Genomic DNA, 19,606 nt, shown 5'->3' with positions numbered 1-19,606 from the left:
TTTGCTGATTTTTATTTTTAGAGTATTTTTTACTATTATCTTCTGAACTTAAATTCTATTCTCCATGACTATAATGAGATTTATCATTTTTCTTAAAAGATATTTTTAAAGTAGACTAAACCTAACAAAATGTGGCAATTTAAATGTTTACGTAGTGTAGATGGTAATTTTAACAGTTAAAACTCTGGAAAACTAGTGATCGGTTTACTACAGCTTTTAATACTTTAAATCAAAAGTTTATGAAAGTTATCACATCTAGTTCAAATTGCCTCGACTAGTAGCTAAACCTTCGACGTAGTAGCTTTTGTTGAACCATCGTGCCTCGCGAGGCACGATGGCTATCGTATCATCGGTCTGAGATATATATATCCGATTTAATGTCTTTTGGGGGGACATTATTGGGCAGCCGTTCATTTTTAGACTACTCGTTTGATAGGTAAATGATACCGAAAAATTATGAAATTTAGTTTTCAAATACTTTCAATAGTGTAGATCAAGTCTAACCGAGCCGATTATCGATTTGGAAGCTGCATCATCGAAAACAACTTGGTAGCACGGAAACCTCCGTGCTACCGATAGTATAGCAGCCGGACTTTATATATATATATATATATATATATATATAGTTAGGCCGGAATACTATTAATAGCACCAAGCTATTGGTGCTATTAGTTTTTTAGCCCTTGAATTGAAAAATGTGAGGTTAGGATGATGTGGACCCCCTAGGGTTGAGTGGATGACTAGTTAAATAGTTTTTTAGCCCTTGGTGCTATCGATAGTATCCCAGCCAAACTCTATAATTATATGACTATATTATCGATGGTACTATTGAGTTTTTGATCGTTGGATGAAAAAATATGCATTTAGAATGATAATGATCCCCTAGAGTTGAGTGGGTCGTTGATTGAATAGTATAATTTAACGGATGGAAATAATCAAAGGATAGATCTAACGGCAGAAAACTCAATAGTATCAAGAGCATGGTACTATCGATAGTATAGTAGCCGGACTCTCTCTCTATATATATAGGCTAGGGCTCCTATACTCTTATGAGTATTAACTGCTTTGTATTCATAAATTTTCGATCATTGAATGAAAGGATGTATGGTTTGGATGATAGTGGTCTCCGGTTAAAATAATAGTGGTCACCTACGGTTGAGTGGGTGGTTGTTTGAATAGTATAATCTAATAGATGGAAATGGTCAAAAGGTAGTTCTAACGGCTATGGCTAGGGCTACTATACTTTTATGAGTATTAACCCTTTATATTCATAAATTATCAGTCATTGGATGAATGGATATGCGGTTAGGATGATAGTAGTCTACTGTTAAAATGGTAGTGATATATTAAATTTCAATAGCGTCTTTTCTTATATTTTTATTACTTTTAATTTTCGGCGGGAATTGTGAACTCCAGTAGTCGTTGCTCGATACTCAAATCGACTTATCACATTATCCGTCTTTTCCCCAACCATCCAATAGGAGCACGCCATGTGGCAACCCAATACCTAAAAAAACCACTTTATTCCGGAGTACCAATCATGTGTCGGGACACTGAAGAAATTACAATCACGCACCGACAACTACTAGACTGACAAGTGGGACCCAACGACTCCTGTCCACGTGTCACTCGATCAGAGGCGTTACAAAAATACGCGAGAATTATCCAAAGCCACACGAATTTTTTTTTTTTAGAAAAGAAGATATTAAAAAAAATTTTAAAAAAAAGGAAAAGAAAAGGCATCGTTGTTCCAAAAAAAAAAAGAAAAAAAAAGAAAAGAAAAATCCCCAATCTCGCGTTGATCCTCTCTCTCTCTCCTCCGCTTCAATCCTCCACGTCGCCCAACCCAAAACCATAGAGAGAGAGAGAGATGGTTTGTGAAGGATGAGTGGGTGGAGGTCTCCTTCTTCTTCTTCTTCTTCCTCCTCCTCCTCCTCCATTGATGCTCTTCTCCTCCTCCCAACCCTCTCCAATGGCGGCTCGCAATGCCGTCGCCATCAACCTCTCCTTCGCTCCCATTCCTACTTCGTCGTCGTCGCCGCTGTCGTCGATGTTTAGGAAGCCGATGAAGCCAATGGCGGTGGTCGTGAGCTGCGAAAGGAGAGACTTCTACGGCTATCTGGTACTCGATCGATCGATCGCCGCTTCTTTTTTCAGCAATTATCGTCGAAATGTAGCAATGCTGATGCAATTTTTGCTTTGTGGGTTGCTCAATTGCGTCATAGATTGAGCGTTGAATACGTCCTCCGTACAAATAACGGTTTAAACTTTATTCCGTACGATGATTTTTTAGTGCGATTTAACGAAGTGAGGAGTTTAGTTTGATTTTACTCCTCTAGATTTGGTAGGATAGGGTATTTTACCCGCAAAGTGATTTATCTATTTTCTCCTCAATAACCAAATATTGCATGCTTATTCAGAAAATTAAAGAGATATGCGGAATAAGATGCCCACACATCCAAATGGGGCTTTAGAGTATATCGTTTTATTCAACATGGGATCAAATTAAGCAGAACATTCTGAGTTCGAATTCCTTTGGTTTCTGTCTTACATAGGAATATGTTTGTTTTATCGTCAGAGGTGCTCGTAGCGTCTTTATGATATTTCTCTTTCTATTTTTCTTTTTTCCAACAAATATACAGATGGAATCAACCTATGTTTTAATTTTTTAAAAGAACATAAACAAAAAACACATGCAGAGGTTGGTTCTAGTTGTTACCCGGAAGATTGATCGGAAAAATTCTAAGACCAGTATTAACGGGATGTTAGAGGCAGAAAAGGTAACAGAAGAGACAATTTCCGGAAATTTATGCCATTAAGTGTTCTACCTTTTCTTCTGCTTTCAGCTACAGCGGCTATATTTAGCATAGCACTGGCAATTGAAAATCTGGAGAATTTCCTGCAGTCCGAGGATCAAAAACAGACTGTATCTTAGAAAGAAACCAGATTTGATATTATGTTATTCAAAAAATCGATTTAATAGAAGATGGCGGATGCCGTGTATGTACATTGATATCCGATTCTATCATGGTGGAGAGAGATAAAGGAAATGTTGGGGGTGAGAATCTTACACTGTTGCCTCTTAGAGTTACTTTTATGTGTTCTGCAAACAAAAAGCGGAATTTTAAGCACAAGTAATAATATGAAATTGAAAACAGAATGATCATATATTTCTATAAAGCTTGTAGACATTAATATGTCATGAAATAAGAGGTATTCCACTGGTTTTTAGGTATAGGAAGTTAATTTTAGGGAATTTGAATAGATCTGCAATATGTTATTTAATAGAGATTAGCAGCTTTTTTTTTGTTTTTTGATAATCTGTGAGAGGTAAGCAGCTTAGATTTTTAGCACTTATTCCATCCAAACATCACCTTCTTCTGCCCAATTAAGCATTTGATACTCATTTTTTTGAAGAATCATTATTAGGACTTCACCTCAAGAGACAAAAAGGAAAAAAAAATGTTAGGGATATGCTTTCTTTTTTCTGAGAAAAATTGCTGAGGCCATGCTATTCTAATGAGGTGTTATAATTCTCTTCTTACAAGCAATCTGTGCAATCCTACATGACTGACACATTCTGTATTCAGTTGTGTTCTTTAAGATTTATTCATTTGTTAATCTGGGCCATTTATGAGCAGCAGGAGATACAATGTATCAATCGTCTGTATCGGAAGTGCCGATTAGTTACAAAACTAATAATATTTTGATGGAGAAATCAATTATTTGATTGCGTATCAAGTACTGTTGCATATTACATTTGTTTCTTTTATTTTTCTTTTACTAAATTTACACTTATTAAATTAATAAATACTGGTTTTGTGATATTATTATCCGTTTATTATCAGGCAGCTAGGATACTGGGCCCTCCATCAACATTCGAGGCCTCGAAGTTGAAGGTCGAGTTCGACGGCGAAGAAATGAACAAACAGCCATTCTGCACCATTCCAAGAGCCTACACTCTCACTCACTGTGACCTAACAGCTAATTTGACACTAGCTGTTTCCAGTAGTATCAGTAGTGAGCAGGTGTGAAGCAATAAGCTCTTCTTTCCCCAGCTTATGAGACATTTCCTTTTTTTATCAAGGAACTTCAATATAATCATTTAACAACAGTAATTTCCCCGAACTGATATGTGTAGACTTTATATGAAATGATTTATCCATCAACCATCAACAGCTTTTGCTATATAGCAGAAGCAGAAGCCTCAAGATGAAGCTTATGCCGTAGAGCATAAAAGCTCATTCTAACTTCTACATTCTGTTAGCCAGACACCTGGTTTCTAGAAGCTTCTAGTTTTTGAATACTTGCTAGGATTAATGGACACGAAAATTGACCCTCTCAAATTCTCACAAACAATGACTACTTCAATTTATGTGGTGACAGTTGCGGATCTGGCAATCGACATTGCAGATGGATGATGTCGTGGCCGAATGGAAGAAGGTGAAAGATGAGATGTCTTTGCATGTTCATTGCTATGTGAGTGGGGCTAATCGTTTGCAGGACCTCGCAGCTGGGTTTAGATATCACATCTTCTCTAAGGAGCTCCCATTGGTAGCTGCAACTTAATATAATGCCCCTGTTCTTTTGCCATTTTATCCTGGCTTTTCTCAAAACAGCCAAGTTCTATCCGACCGCACGAAAGCAGAAGCTATAGTTTAAAGCTTAGATATGTCTACTCAAACTGTGCTTCTGCAGAAGCTCCTGCTTGGCCAAATAGGCCCTAATCATCACCTATTAATTTCCGGCTTTACAACTTTCATTAATGCAAGAATTAAGGGTTTCTTTTCGCCTTTAGGTTTCAGAAAATATTAACTAGTTAGGAATATAGTGGCTCTTAGCTAAATAATTGAGCTTGTTATTATTATTAAGTTAATATTAACCTAGGTTCTCAAAGCTGTAATCCATGGAGATGCTGCTCTCTTCACACAACACCCAGAATTGATGGATGCAAAGGTGTGGGTGTACTTCCATTCAAGATCAAAGAAGTATAATCGGATAGAATGCTGGGGCCCACTCAAGGAAGCCACACAGGTGAGAAAGAGAAGTCCCCTACACATGACATATTGACATTTTTTGCAATATGTTTACAACCCCTGCAAAATTATCTATTGACATCTATAATAAAGAAAGTTTTTCTGATACAAAACATACTTCCCCATAACTTAAAATGACTTGAGGGTTATACACAAAAATTCAGATTTTTCTGTGATGTAAATGTATGTAAATAGATGATTTTGCAGGTATTTATATATACATATATACACCCCTAAAAATTCTTTTATTTGCTCTAATACAACTCGCGTGATTTGTATTACATTTTTGTGTTAGCAGAGAAAGTTTATGGATCAATCAGATGACTTCCAAAGTGCAATTGTACAAAGAACTATGAAGTTTTTTAGCCCTAAAACGATCTTAGCCGCTCTAGTCACATTTCTCTTCTGAACCAGAACTTACAACCAATTTGATTATAGAGCAGTCCCTGAAGAGGATAGGTGTATTACTAATTATTATATCATCCATTCTTTGATTACATCTGTTCTTCTGACGATGGACTAGCATTTGAATTGTACCTATTTTTGCGTGCATTCACGCATTGAAAGTGCGCCAACAAAAGATGAAATACACAAACTTGCTTATGCAATCAAAGCATTGAGCAAATTAATGGCTGATTCTTTTGTATAACTCTCCTTGTTTCTGATAAAGATTCAGAATCGTATGCATAATGGTTGGTTAATGTTGGTCAATTAAACTGTGAGAATGTATAGGGTGCAAATTCCTTTGGAGCTTAGCAACCTTTTTTCAATGAGATTTCGATTTTGGATCCAATCTTTTGATGGTTATAATTAGATTTCTAGGATTTATATCTCGTTGTGATCTCGCCCTTGCCATTTTGTTTCCCTTTCAAAAAATTTGCATGGAGACATCCACATAAGAACCAAAAAGCCTATCAATCTTACACTTTCTATCATAAATTATTTTGACCAATGGCTTTCTTAACTAGCTTCTAAGGATGCAGCATTAAATTAGAGCTTCTATTTTTGAGAACTTAGATGCCAACTTTGAATTTGAATTCCCGCCTCAGCAAAAGCTTCAGAGTTTCTTTGCTGAATACCTGAGTACTTGGTATGTCTTTGCAGAGAATCTTTTAAAAACCAGCACAAAAGAGGATTTTTTTTTTTTTTCTTTCTTTAGCTAAGATTAGTTCAAAATGTAGAATTTGTGCTTTGAGACTACTTGGAAGAGAAGGCTAATATTAGTGTCTTTCTCTTCGGGGGGTGCCCTGTAGAAAAAAGCATAGCAACCATTAGATTAGAATCTTTCTTCTTTTTTTTTTTTTTTATGACCTCTTTCGAGGCCGTGTTGTCTTACTCATGTAGCTTAATTCACTTTCTCTATGAATGAAGCGGGTAGCGAACTACACTTTCCTAAAAAAAAAACTTTATCAAGTAGTGTTTTTTCAATTTTCACTTAAAACTTTGATGGGGCCAAGACACACTTTATACTATGCTTTCCACTATTAATTAATGAACTTCTTTTTTATTGAGACTAAGCCTCTATAAACCTAATGTTGCCTTTTAGGAATTTGAAAGCAGAGGTTTTCTTTTTGGGAGAAAAGGAATTCATCATTATATATAGTGGATAATATGTTCTGATATATCAATTAATTAATATAGTAATATTATAATTGATTATATAAGAATAATTAAGATATCATATTATTTTCATAGTAACGATACATTAAAATTTAGTCAACTAAATTAGGTTATGAGATTTAATTGCAACAATTTACGAAGTTCAGAAGCAAGATGTTACAACGAAGTATAAGTTGAGGACTAAAGTATCACGTCTCATATTTTGATGACCAAAAGTTTAATCAAGCCTTATATCATTTAATGTAGATTCTATGTAATTTAATAGCTTTAGAGGTTAAGAGGTAAATTGATTATTATATATAAAAACACTTTTTTTATAATAAAAAAATTTAGACTGCAAAATATGTAAAGGTTTGGAGACTAAAACTTGCCGGTAAAATATAACAAGAGTTTTTCAAACCTTTTCACTTCCTCTGATGTGAAAAAGCCTGCTTGTTTCCCCTAATCTATGCTTTGGGTCAAAGTAGAATTTAAATAAAAATTATTTATCTCCCGCTGTTTGTTTCTATAGCTATGAAAGTAAAGTATCTCCGGTTGTGTTGTTTGTTTGATGGAAATTGAATAATGTAAAAACTATAATTTACACATAAATAATAAATAACTTGATAATTTATAAGTTATAATATTATAAATAAATAATATAATATAATTATATCTCTATATAATTAAAAAAATATAATATAAAACAGCTAAGTTAATTTTTTTTATAATAATACAACAATAAACTCATAGAGAAAAAAATATATTAATACTCAATTTAATTAATTCTCATCACATTTTAAGTATGCAAACTAAATAAAAGAAAGAGTAAAACTTAACTAATCAATTTTTATCACATTTTAAACATATAAACTAAAAGTAGTTTATCTTATTATCATTTTTTTATAATTTTTTACCGTAATTGGCTTCAGCTGAAGGTGGGTCGAGGTTACTTACATTATTTTGGGTAACTCAAGATTTCACTTTATTTTTATTAGGACAATCCAAATAGCAAAAATGACCATTTGTGGTCAAATACAATTTCACCTCTCTCCATTTTTACCCAAACAAAGAAGCCCAAAGTCATTTACGCTGTGCCCACAACCAATAAAAAAACAGCCTCCACTTAGAGTCCGGCTGATATACTCTTATGAGTACAATCGTCGTCGTACTTATAAGTCATTTTCGATGATAGAACTTTCGAATCAACGATCCATACCGTTAAACATTATCTAGAGCATTTAAAACCTCTAGAAATCAAATTTTATAATTTTTCGACATCATTTACTTTACGATTAAAAAGTTACAAAATTGATAATTTTTAACGGCCGGTGTGGGATACTTGCTTGTTTAACTATGTAAAAGAATTAGAATAGATTGAATTTTTGATAGAAAATTATATTCACTACCTTGATAAAAATCAATAATTTTGATTTTAAATTAAAGATCCGATCATTCATTTTTAGGACATCGTTCGATTTTGACTGTTCATTTTATGCCCGCTTGATAGACTTTATTATATTTTCGAAAAATTACGAAATTTATTTTTTAAAAGTTTCAAATATTGTAGATCATATTTAACGGAGTGGATCATTGATTCGAAAGCTCCATTATCGAAAACAACTTATGAGTACAAAAAGCTCTATACTTATAAAAGTACAGTAACCCTACTCAGAATTTTATCTACTTAACAGTGCAAACAAAGCACCAAAAAGCATGAGATAGTCATTGAATGGAATTTTACTTATATAAAAAAAACAACAAAACAAATAATTTTCAATTTATGAAAACAAACATCGGATATAAAAAAAAAAATACTTCAAAAAAAAGTCGATCAAGATTTAATGGGATAAGAGTTACATCAATATTTTAAAATTTTGGTTTAATAGCGACATAAAAATATTATTACTAGGTCAAGGTTACCCTGATGTCATAAATATTTAATTATTATTTTTAATTTTATTTTATATAAAATACATAATTAATTATAAAGGATTAAATTTAGACCAAATTAAGCAGAAATAAGGTTTTAAGTTTTACTTTTTATAAAACTAATCTATACTCAGTTGAAATAAAATCAGCTAAGTTAATTTTAAATCGTTAAATTTTAATATAACTTGATAAAAAGAAATTCAACCAATTTGATTAAAATTGGAATAGTTCACCGATTCGATTAGGGGTGTAAACGAGCTGAACANGCTCGTTAAAGTATCGAGCCAAAAAATTTAGCTTGTGTTCTGCTCGTTAATAAACAAGCTGAACACGAGCTGGCTCACGAGCTGGCCAACGAACAATAAGCTAAAAGGATTAGATTGAATATATATAAAAAATAAATTTATAAAATCTTATCCATTAGATTTTGATCTAATAGTTAAAACTTTGCATATAAATGAGTTTTTTTTATAATTAAGCTCGCATTTATATTTTTATTTTTGCTAAAAATTAAATAATAAAAATATATATTATATATATAATTAATTATTTATATATATATAAATATAAATTAAATAAATTATATAAATATAAAATATATGTATTCGAGCTGTTATCCCCAGCTCGTGTTCGGCTCGTTTGATAAACGAGTCGAAAAATTTGGCTCGTATTTGGTTCGTTTATTAAACGAGCGATTCGATCTCGAGCTCATTTTGAGCCGAACACGAGTTAGCTCGCGAACAGCGAACTGAATTGCCACCCCTAGATTCGATGACCGATCGGCCGGTCCGATTCGATTCAATTTTTAAATCATTAAATAACTGGCTACATGTGAATTCACTTGCACTTCCACATGAGCAAACATTTTCTAAAAATGTTTATTAGCAGAAGGGATAGTGATGGGGACACTGCAGGTACCCTCCACGCACTTTACCCTTCTATAATGCTTCCTCTGCAACTGAAAAAGCACAAGCAAAAGCCCTCAAAGTTGTATGAAGGGCTTTTTTTGCAAATAGCCCCCTGATAAATTTTATTTTTAAAATTGACCCTGTCAAAATTTTATTTGCAAAAATAGCCCTGGTCCCGCCACGCAAGCGCCACGTCAGCGCCACGCGGGCGGGGCTGGGCCATGTGTTTAAGTTGAACACGGTGAACCATTCACCGTGTTCAATACAAGGTTTTTGTATTGGACACGGTGAATGATTCACCGTGTCCAATACAAATACCTCCAACTTAGCCAAAAATGACTAAATTGTGGGTATTTGTATTGGACACGATGAATCATTCACCGTGTTCAATTATTTGTATTGGACACGGTGAATCATTCACCGTGTCCAATACAAATGCCTCGCAGTTAACCATTTTGTATTGGACACGGTGAACCATTCACCGTGTTCAATACAAGGTTTTTGTATTGGACACGGTGAATCAATACCTCGCAGTTAACCATTTTGTATTGGACACGGTGAACCATTCACCGTGTCTAATACAAAAACCTTGTATTGAACACGGTGAATGGTTCACCGTGTTCAACTTAAACACATGGCCCAGCCCCGCCCGCGTGGCGCTGATGTGGCGCTGACGTGGTGGGACCAGGGCCATTTTTGCAAATAAATTTTTGATAGGGCCAATTTAAAAAAAAAAATTAGTTAGGGGGCTATTTGCAAAAAAAGCCCTTGTATGAATGCAATTACTACTGCTGCTGAGCTTCTTCACCTCTTTGTTAATTATTATTTGAAATAAGTGCCTATGTACTTTTCAAAACTTCAAAAATATTTAATTTATTTTTTTAGTTCTAATATACCTTCTATATATATTTTTTCGCTATTCAAAAATATTCTCACAGCTACCGTCCGTTAAGTTATCTCGTATTAAACGTGAATTAAATACCTATCAGAATTAAAAAAAATCAAAATACCTCTTTTGCCCTTAACTTAAGGACAAATAAGAAAAATTGGTGATGGCAGAAAGGTATATTTGAAAAGACTAAAAATCAGAATACTTTTTTTTGCTCCTAACTTAGGCGCAAATAAGAAAAGTTGGTGATGTTAGAAGGGTATATTTGAAAGGATAAAATAGTAATTTTATAAAAATAATGGCTATTGCTAATCGTTTACTAATAAAATTTAACTCTATTAGTAAAAAAGATAAATTTAATATTCTATAAAACTATATGAAGCCACAATACTTTTTGCCACGTGGCATGTTATTCTTACTTCTCATAACCAACTTTAAATCAAACCACCTTCTCCTCTTTTCAACTCTCAATTCTTCACCTCCCCACTCCTCTAATTATATGTAAGTTACAATATTTAATTATATGTAACTTTAAATCCAACTTTAAATCAAACCACCTTCTTCTTTTCTTAACGCCTAACTCATCTCACCACTACTCTAATTACATGCAATATTTAATTACATGCACCATATTAAGATTCTATTTTATAACTTTAACCACTTTCCTCCTCCATTAATCTCCCACTCCCTCTCTTTTGTAATTCTTTTACATGCACCACTTCCCTCCTCCATTAATTAATCTCCTACCCCCTTTCTTTTGTAACTCTTTTACATGCACCATAAAAAAATATCATCGTCTAATCTCCTACTCCGCACTCATCTCCCTCTTTCTCTCATTCTGTTAACAAAGAAGAAGAAGAAGAAGAAGAAGAGCCTCTGAAGAACATTGTCTCCTTCAAGAAGCATCGTCCCGCGAAGCCGAGCCGCGACCTATATAAGTGCTCGCTGAGTCGGTCCGCGCGGGGGCCTCTGCTTACTATGTAAATTTAGTCATACAAATTAACTGTACTTAATATGTTATAGCTTTCTATATATCAATAAATCTTAAATATAAAGTTTATTAAAATTTTTAAATTTTACTTCTATTATCTACCCGCTGCATCGCGCGGGTCTCTACACTAGTAACCTTTTAAGAGAGATAAATTAGAAAGTCGAAAATTTTAAAGAGCTATATTTGAAATAAATTGAAAAGTAGAGAAGATAAATTTAATATTAGCCTTCTAAGAGGGATAAATTAAAAAGTCGAAAACTTTTCAAAGCTATATAAGCAATTGCTCCTAATTAGTTTATTTCAAGATTCGTTCATATCAGTCCCCAGCCTTTTATTTATTTATTTATTTATTTTTGTAATTAGATTCTTAATCTTGAGAATTAATTATATAATCGGTCTCTAATTTTTCACTTTTTTTTCTTTAGTCTCTAATAAACTCTTTTTCCGTATACGCACACATCGGGTCAAGTTTAATTTCACCACTTTGAATAACGTTTATTTGTCAAAATTAAAAAGAAGTTAGATGGTTAACACCTAACTAAAATAAAATATAAAAACTAGGGACTGAATAGTAAGAGTGAAAATGGTTGAATAGACTTGGATTTTGGGCAAAACCACGTCGACATGTATATATTTCTTGGGATGCGATATGTATTGGATGCTAAATTTTCGTTATCATATTTATTTAAAACTGATTCAAATTCAAATATGAGCCAGATTTGTATTCGAATATTATTTGAATAATAATATATACTAATATATGCATATATAAATATGAACTAAAATTAGCATGACTAAGATGCACAATGCAATTAAAAATTTATATTCGTGTTTAAATTTCGTATGCTTATATTTTATTTAATAGAATTTAATATTTTAACCAAAAAATATGCAATTTTAATATAAATTCATAGTAAAATAAATAAAGCACGATAAAAAAATAGCTTCATCTCCCTATTGCCCATATTAACAGATTTGACACATATATTTTTTTAAAATTTAAATTTGAATACAAATATATAACGGATGCTAAATTTTGACATTCACACTCTCTTCCCGTTTCATCTCTGTCCCTATTGAATGGCGCAAAAAAGAAATAGTAAGGGACAAAATAACAAGAAGTAAAAGTGTAGGGACTAATGGTGAAAACTTAAAAAAACCCCCTGTGGTTTCGTAGTTTCTCACTTTGCCCTCCTGTGATTTAAAATGTATCAAATTACTCTCCTGTGGTTTCGTTCTTATCTTTTCAGTAGCTTTTTCGTTAATATTTTATTAAATTATATACAAAAAATTTTAAATACCCATCTAAAATTATCAAATATTCACTTTAGTATTCTTTAATTTTAACTTTATCACTGATTTAAGAAAAAAAATAATAAAATTGATAAGAAAAGGAGAAAAAAAAAATCACAGGAGGGCAAATTGATACGTTTTAAACCGCAAAGTGAGAAACGATAAAATTACAGGAAATTTTTTTGAAGTTTTTCCTTAATTTAATGTAAAGAAAAAAAAAAAAAAAGTGGCGTCACATGATAAAGGGCGGAGCCATCATTGCGCACGATATATCCGTTAAACGAACCAACCCCAATTAACCAACGGTTTCCTATCCCACCCACAACCCGCCTTTACAGTTTGAAACCTCCTCCGCTAACAAGGACATATAAAATTACGAAAATACCCTCTCAAGGTTATCCATCCCCTGGCATTTTGTTACTCAACGAAATAATATAAATTATTAAGGATTAATTGCATACAGGTCGTCCCTGCAAATATAATAAATTATAAATATATATTTTTATAAAGTTTAACTTTTATATATTATTTCTGTAAAAAATTTTGATATTTTCAAATATATCCCTATCGTTAGAATCCGTAAAAAAAATTTAATTAATCATAGATTGAATACTTAACCCTGGTTAGTTAATGAGGTGAATTGATTTTTTTACCGCTCTTCAATTAAGTTTTGAAAAACATATTTGTAAGGGCAAAAAGATCAATTCACTTATAAAATAGACCTTATTTTAAATGTAACAAACCCGAGGGACATATTTGAAAATATTAGGGCTTTTATAGGGACAATATATAAGAGTTGAACTTTGTAGAAAAATATTTACAATTTATTATATTTGCATGGAGCTGTACGAAATTAATTCTACAATTAAAATACATAATATTATATGTATATAGAGTTTTGGTTATTCGATATATTTTGCCGGCTCATATAATCAAACCAGTAAAACCCTACTCCCTCTCTTTCACTTGCTCGCATAGTCACTTTCTCTTACATTATTTTTTAATATTATAATATTGTATCGATCGTTCTTAGCGCAAATGGTAAAAAACTTGATGGTTGGAACCTGAGATTCTAAGTTCAAATCTTAGTTGATGCACATTTTTAGCTAAATTTATTTCTAAATAAAATAAACAAAGCGAATAGCATGTTACCTATTTCTCAAAAAGAAAATATTATAATATTATCTTTACGTATTTATTTTGCATGTTGAACTATTAGACATATTTTTTTTATAATATTTTAATTTCAAAGTGAACTTGAGACTAAATTTATGTTCAAAATTAATTTCAAGCCACAATTAAGCTGAGGAACCAGAAGCTCCGGGAGTGTGGTGCAATTTTCACGCAGGAAAATTCGGATGTTTTAGGGAGGGCATATATGTAAAATCGCAGAAACTAAAAAGAAAGGGCAAAATAAAGCGCAAAAAAACACTAAAATTACGACAATACCCCCGCCCCTTATATAATACTGCGTCATCTTCTTCCTCCTCCTCCTCCATTGCTCCCTATAAACACAAACCCTAATCCCCAAAAAATAAAAAAAATTAAAAAAATAAATTAAAAAAATGGGGACGTGTGTGAGCAAGTGTTACCCCTGTAACCCCTCCTCCGACCAAATTAGCGAGAAGGTAGGGTTCGCCTCCGCGTCCCCCAGAATCGTCCCCAACAACACATCGTCGCCCTACTCCTACGCGGCGCCGAGAATCGTCCCCGAAAACGTCCCCAACACATCCTCCTCCTCCTACGCGAACCCCAAAATCGTACCCCGTAGCGTCCCCAAAACCCACCACCCTTCTCCTCCCTCCTCCTACACCTCCTCCTCCTCGTCAATGGCGTCGTCTTCGTCGACTTCGTCGACGTGCTCTTCTACTACTACTACTACTAATTCTACCTGCAAACCCTTCTCCGACGGGTTCCTGCTATCGTGCGCCAGGAACAACCCTAGCCTCAACCTAGAGTCCCCGCTATCGTGCGCCGAGGACGCCAACTACAACATCGTGGTGCTCGACCCTAAGAAGCGTACCTGGGAGGCGGCGAAGCCGACGACGACGACGACGACGACGACGACGACGGCGACGACCGGAAACGGAAACCCTAACATTAGCAAACCCTCGCCGGCCCTCCGCGCCGCCCACCGAAGCGCGCGCGCTCGAGCTCGCCGACGGCGCGCGCGGGGCGGAAGAGCTTCAGGGCCGACCCGCCGCCGCCGCCGCCGAGGCCGAGGAAGGAGAAATTAACCCTAGAGCGGGGCCAGAGCAGGTCGCGGAGCTCGAAGGGTGCGAATGCGGATTCGGAGAAGGAGAGGTTTCCGAATCGAACCCACCGAATCGCGTCGCCGCCGCCGCCGCAGCCGCGGGGGAGCGAAGTGCGGGGCGGAGAAGCGCTTCTTCCTAAAAAAGAGAGTTTTAGGGCTTCTCCGCTCGTTGAGGATTTGAATAATCCGCTCATTTCTATGGATTGCTTCATTTTTCTTTAAAAATTACTTCTTTTTCCCTTTCCTTTTTTTCTTTTTTTTTTAACTTTTTTTTACTTTTCGTGTGTGTGTGTGTGTGTGTGTGTGTGTGTGGATTGGTTTGCTTCTTTGTGTTTATATATATAATAATATATAATATATGATTTTATAGTATTTGTTTTTTTTTTTTCCCCTTTTCTTATTTTTATTTTTTGTAGAGTATGTTATGAAATGCGTGATAGTGAATTGCCATGTTTATTAGGATATATGTGATTAATCTTTGTAGCGTATACAGGGGCGCGAATTATTTGAGATTTTTTGTTTTTTTTTTTTTCTTTTCTTTTTTTTAGCTTCTGATGTTATCTATGCCAAAGAATTCTTTGGGTAGTGACAGGTTTACTTTTTCGTACGTTGGAGCAGAATACGTACATTTTAAGAAAGATTGAACCTATGCTCTCTTTTTCTTTTTCTTTTTCTTTTTTTATATGGCTCCAAATAATAAAATAATAAGTATATCTTTACAAAATTCAAATTATCAAGTTTATTTCTTCAAAAGTCTAATAATGTTCATATTTGTTCCCATGATTTGTTACTGATAATTTTTTTAACAATGAATATATAAAATAATTATTTTATCCATACAAGTTTGTCCGTATAAAAAGCTATCTTTCTTTCTTTCTCTTTTTTCGTCTTCACGGTCGCACGTACGGCGTACTTCATATTCGACATACTTCATATTTGCCGCAATTGAAAGTCTTGCCTTCGACATCACCGCCACTGCAAATCTTGTTGTCGCCAGGAATAAAAATAAGGGGATGAGAAAGATGACGGAACTAAATATTGGAATACAAATTATATATATATAAGGAATAAAAACTTCACTTCACTCTTTAGCTAACTCTAGTTAGCTTTTTTAACTTATGATTATCTAAATTTTGATAATATAAGGATATATTTACAAACGAAAGAATTTTTATTCCTTATATATATATAATTTGTATTCCAATATTTAGTTCCGTCATCTTTCTCATCCCCTTATTTTTATTCCTGGCGACAACAAGATTTGCANCTAAATTTTGATAATATAAGGATATATTTACAAACGAAAGAATTTTTATAGGAATAAATCTGATAACTTAAATTTTATAGAAATATATTTACTATTTAATACGAGAGTCATATGTAATTATCCTTCTTTTTCTTTATGCATATTTTTGGGAACTTTTGTTTACACTTCACAAATATACTAAGGAGTTATTTGGTTGCATATGATATACACGGATCCAAATTTAGTATTTGTTATGGTGCATTTGAATCTAGCTGTTGTTATACTAGAGATAATTTTACTACTAACGTGTATAAAATAAACCTTTAAAAAATACTTTTTAACTACATGTAATCAAATAAATTATTTATATTTACAGTACTTTTTATTACATCAAATTAAATAAATTATTTTTAACTACATGGAACTTTAATTTGCACTGTATTTCTAATTACATCCAATCAAACTGGCCCTAAAATAAAACAGAGCAGAAGGAAGTTATGATTTTATTTATATTTTTTTTATGAGATGATTTTTTTAAAACTTCGACTGAGAGTACTTGTTGGCAATAACTGATTCCTACAATCTTATAACCAAACAATATATAATTTTTTTTTTTAATAAAGATGTTGTGCAAACAATATAAGTTTTTTCTTAGGTGTTGATGGAGATTGCAAAGCAAGGTTTTAAGTGCCCGTTGGTACGGGCCCTATCTACCGTGCCATACCGTGCCAATAAAATACTGGCACAATACAGACTCCATGCCGATGGCAAACCTTAAAACTCTTTATTCTTTAAATTAGTAAGTAATTTTTTCAATAAAGTTCAAAAAATATGATAAAAAAGATATAATAAATAGTTATAATATTTTGTTGCTAAAGAAAATAAATATTTCATACTATTATGTGTCGGTACACAAAAATTTTTTTGACCGGCACGCATCGGCACAGCTCGGCAAGCACTGTGCCGTACCGTGGAGGCAAATTTTCAGCACGATCCCGTGCCACGGTACTTAAATCCTTGTTGCAGAGCATATGAAAAGAGCCATTCAAATATGCAAAGTATTAATCAACTAATTGCCTTGTTGATTTCATATAGCTGGAATATCAAGAAAAGAAAAGTTTGGTTGAATGGAGGAAAAAAAAAAAAAAAACATGCACACCACGAAGGCTTTTTTCTATTAATTTTGCCTCGATTATAAAAGCATAAAAAATTCAGGAAAAAAATAAAAATGTGTTGATCCTTTTGTACATAGTTGTTGTTTATTAAAAGAAGTGTTGCTCGAAAAGGCGTAGATGTTAATTTATAATGCGGGGACAGCTAATGACTAATAAGCAAGTCATTAGATTATCAGGAAAACTAACTCATTAATCCCATGCCTCATGAATTGAGCACAAGAGTTTAAATAGACAACAACTATCTTTTGTCAAAGAATTTGAAAAAAGAAAAACAGAGAGAAAAAAAAAGAAAAAGAAAGGTCTTAATTGGAGAACATCACCACAATCTGTAGCTAATCTCCTGTGAGATTGTGTTATTTCAAACTAATCTTTTTGACCTTCCATTAAAACTCTTGTTAAATTATATAAAATAACTATTATCTTTTAAAAACTTAAGCGCCGAGGCTCAAACTCAAAACCTTCCCCTTTAATACCATATTAAATTCTATATAACAGCTGTTATTTTTCAAAAAGTTAAGATGTCATAGAACAGTACTTTTAATATTTATATTCAATGTATTCAAAAATAATTTTATACTATACTGATCTTCTCACAATTCTATTATTAGAAATCCAAAAGAGCTATTTTCAACCCTTGGATGGATAAGGAACACACTATTGTACACTCCACTTTTGGACGAACAGGGTAACAATTTTTTTTTCTTTATAATAGGTGTATGAGCAATAATGTTCGTGAGTTTAATTTCATGTTGTTGATGTATTAATTGAGAAAGAATCATCTATATATTTTTCCTCTTCTTTTTTTTTGAGAAAATGTAGCATGCTACCGCTTCATTCATAAAGATATTGAACTAAGCAAATTTCTAAGGCAGCTGGACCTCGTTACGAACCGAAAAAAAGAAAAAAAAAAAAGAAAAAAAAAGAGAGAGATTACAAAGCAATACAGAAAGTCTTCCACATATGTCTAAATTCGCGGGATGGCGCCATCAAAGAGCTCAAGTTCCATTTCTTTAGCTGGAAAATTCTCTTATTTTGTTCCAACCATATAGTCCACCAAATAAAGGCAATTTTAGATAGTTCCGAGCTCCCTATGGCACCGCCTTTGAGGCTACTAGACTCCCAAAGCCCTCCCACCGAAGTACAGTATAGTAAAAATATTTTATTAGGAAATTAACTTGCCAACAGAGATCTGGTAGAGTTGCATTGCACAAAAAGGTGATCCACCGTCTCCGGCTCCACCCCACACATGACAGACTTTTATTCACCGTACCAACCGCTTTTTAATAGGTTATCCGCAGTCAGTACCTTACGCTGCAAAACAAGCCAAACAAAAATTTTAACTTTTAATGGGGATTTAATCTTCCACAGTCGAACGGAGCTATAGTCTTTGACCCCTCCATCTTGTAAGAAAGTGTAAAGCAATTTAACCGTGAACACATCTGATTGGGTCCATCTCCATTTTACTATATCATGGCTGGCAGTTAGCACCACAGTCGACAGTGATTCCATAAGCGTTGAGATCGAGTCCCTCTCAAGTTGCGAGCTAGGGCTGAATCCCCTTAGGATCTTACGCCAATTCCATCCGTTAAGGCCGAAGCATTCACTCACCCGATAGTTTAAGCGTTGAATACCTTCGGGAATGTTAGGAAAAATTTCTGAGGCCGAAGCATTCACTCATCCGATATTTTTCCTCTTTCTTATGAGTTAGATTGTTAAGGTTTGGAGACCGATATACTGAGTCCTCACCGAAGTTCTCTTCATTTAGGTCGAGGAATCGTAATTTTCGTCCTCTTATTTACTCTCTACACAGGTTATGTTGAATTACCTTTTCCAAAATAATAACATTTGTAAGAGCGGAGTGCGGCTATTATACTCTTATAAGTATATATCTTTTTATACTTATAAATTTTTGGCGGTTACATTTATCCTTTTAACCATTTTCATCCATTAGACCAAATTATTCAACCAATCACTCACTCAACCATAAAGAAGCACTATCACCCTAATTGGAGATCACTATTATCCTAACCATGCATTTCTTTATCCAACGACTATAAACTTATAAGTATGAAAAAATTTATACTCGTAAGACTATAATAGCCCTAGCATGCAAGAGAACTTTATTTCTCAATAAAAGCTTATGGGTATACTCTATTTCTCTCTCACACGCGCACACAAAAAAAAAAATAAATAAATAATGAAAAAAAAAAAAAAAACTTTTTTTCTTTATGAAAAATCTCCAATTAGCAAAGCTGCAACTTCACACTAATACACCACTAAGAT

General features: G+C 33.6%; 2 protein-coding genes across 4 annotated transcripts; both read left to right on the top strand.

Annotated features, from left to right (window-relative positions):
• Positions 1,762-5,737, top strand: LOC109709879 (protein STAY-GREEN LIKE, chloroplastic-like). Of its 3 annotated transcripts, none has more exons than XM_020232249.1 (5): positions 1,762-2,122; positions 3,849-4,028; positions 4,387-4,443; positions 4,888-5,034; positions 5,335-5,737. In XM_020232249.1, the coding sequence occupies exons 1-5, from the start codon at positions 1,943-1,945 to the stop codon at positions 5,443-5,445; spliced, it is 675 nt and encodes a 224-aa protein (XP_020087838.1). In that variant the 5' UTR covers positions 1,762-1,942; the 3' UTR covers positions 5,446-5,737. The 3 variants fall into 3 exon arrangements, with proteins under 3 accessions (XP_020087838.1, XP_020087837.1, XP_020087836.1); XM_020232248.1 differs by having other exon boundaries at positions 4,387-4,479; XM_020232247.1 differs by having other exon boundaries at positions 1,764-2,122; positions 4,387-4,554.
• LOC109710372 (putative protein TPRXL) lies at positions 14,214-14,885 on the top strand. Its single transcript, XM_020232892.1, has one exon. The coding sequence runs from the start codon at positions 14,214-14,216 to the stop codon at positions 14,883-14,885; it is 672 nt and encodes a 223-aa protein (XP_020088481.1).

The sequence above is a fragment of the Ananas comosus genome, linkage group 5, assembly GCF_001540865.1.
Source record: "Ananas comosus cultivar F153 linkage group 5, ASM154086v1, whole genome shotgun sequence".
NCBI classification, from domain to species: domain Eukaryota; kingdom Viridiplantae; phylum Streptophyta; class Magnoliopsida; order Poales; family Bromeliaceae; genus Ananas; species Ananas comosus.
Note: the sequence above shows the minus strand (reverse complement) of the source record. Positions and strands in the feature narration are given on the sequence as shown.

Coding starts and splice junctions, on each gene's coding strand:
- LOC109709879 (XM_020232247.1), top strand. CDS start 1,943: ATGCTCTTCTCCTCCTCCCAACCCTCTCCAATGGCGGCTCGCAATGCC. Junction 2,123..3,848: donor GAGACTTCTACGGCTATCTG/GTACTCGATCGA, acceptor GTTTATTATCAG/GCAGCTAGGATACTGGGCCC. Junction 5,035..5,334: donor CACTCAAGGAAGCCACACAG/GTGAGAAAGAGA, acceptor TTGTGTTAGCAG/AGAAAGTTTATGGATCAATC.
- LOC109710372 (XM_020232892.1), top strand. CDS start 14,214: ATGGGGACGTGTGTGAGCAAGTGTTACCCCTGTAACCCCTCCTCCGAC.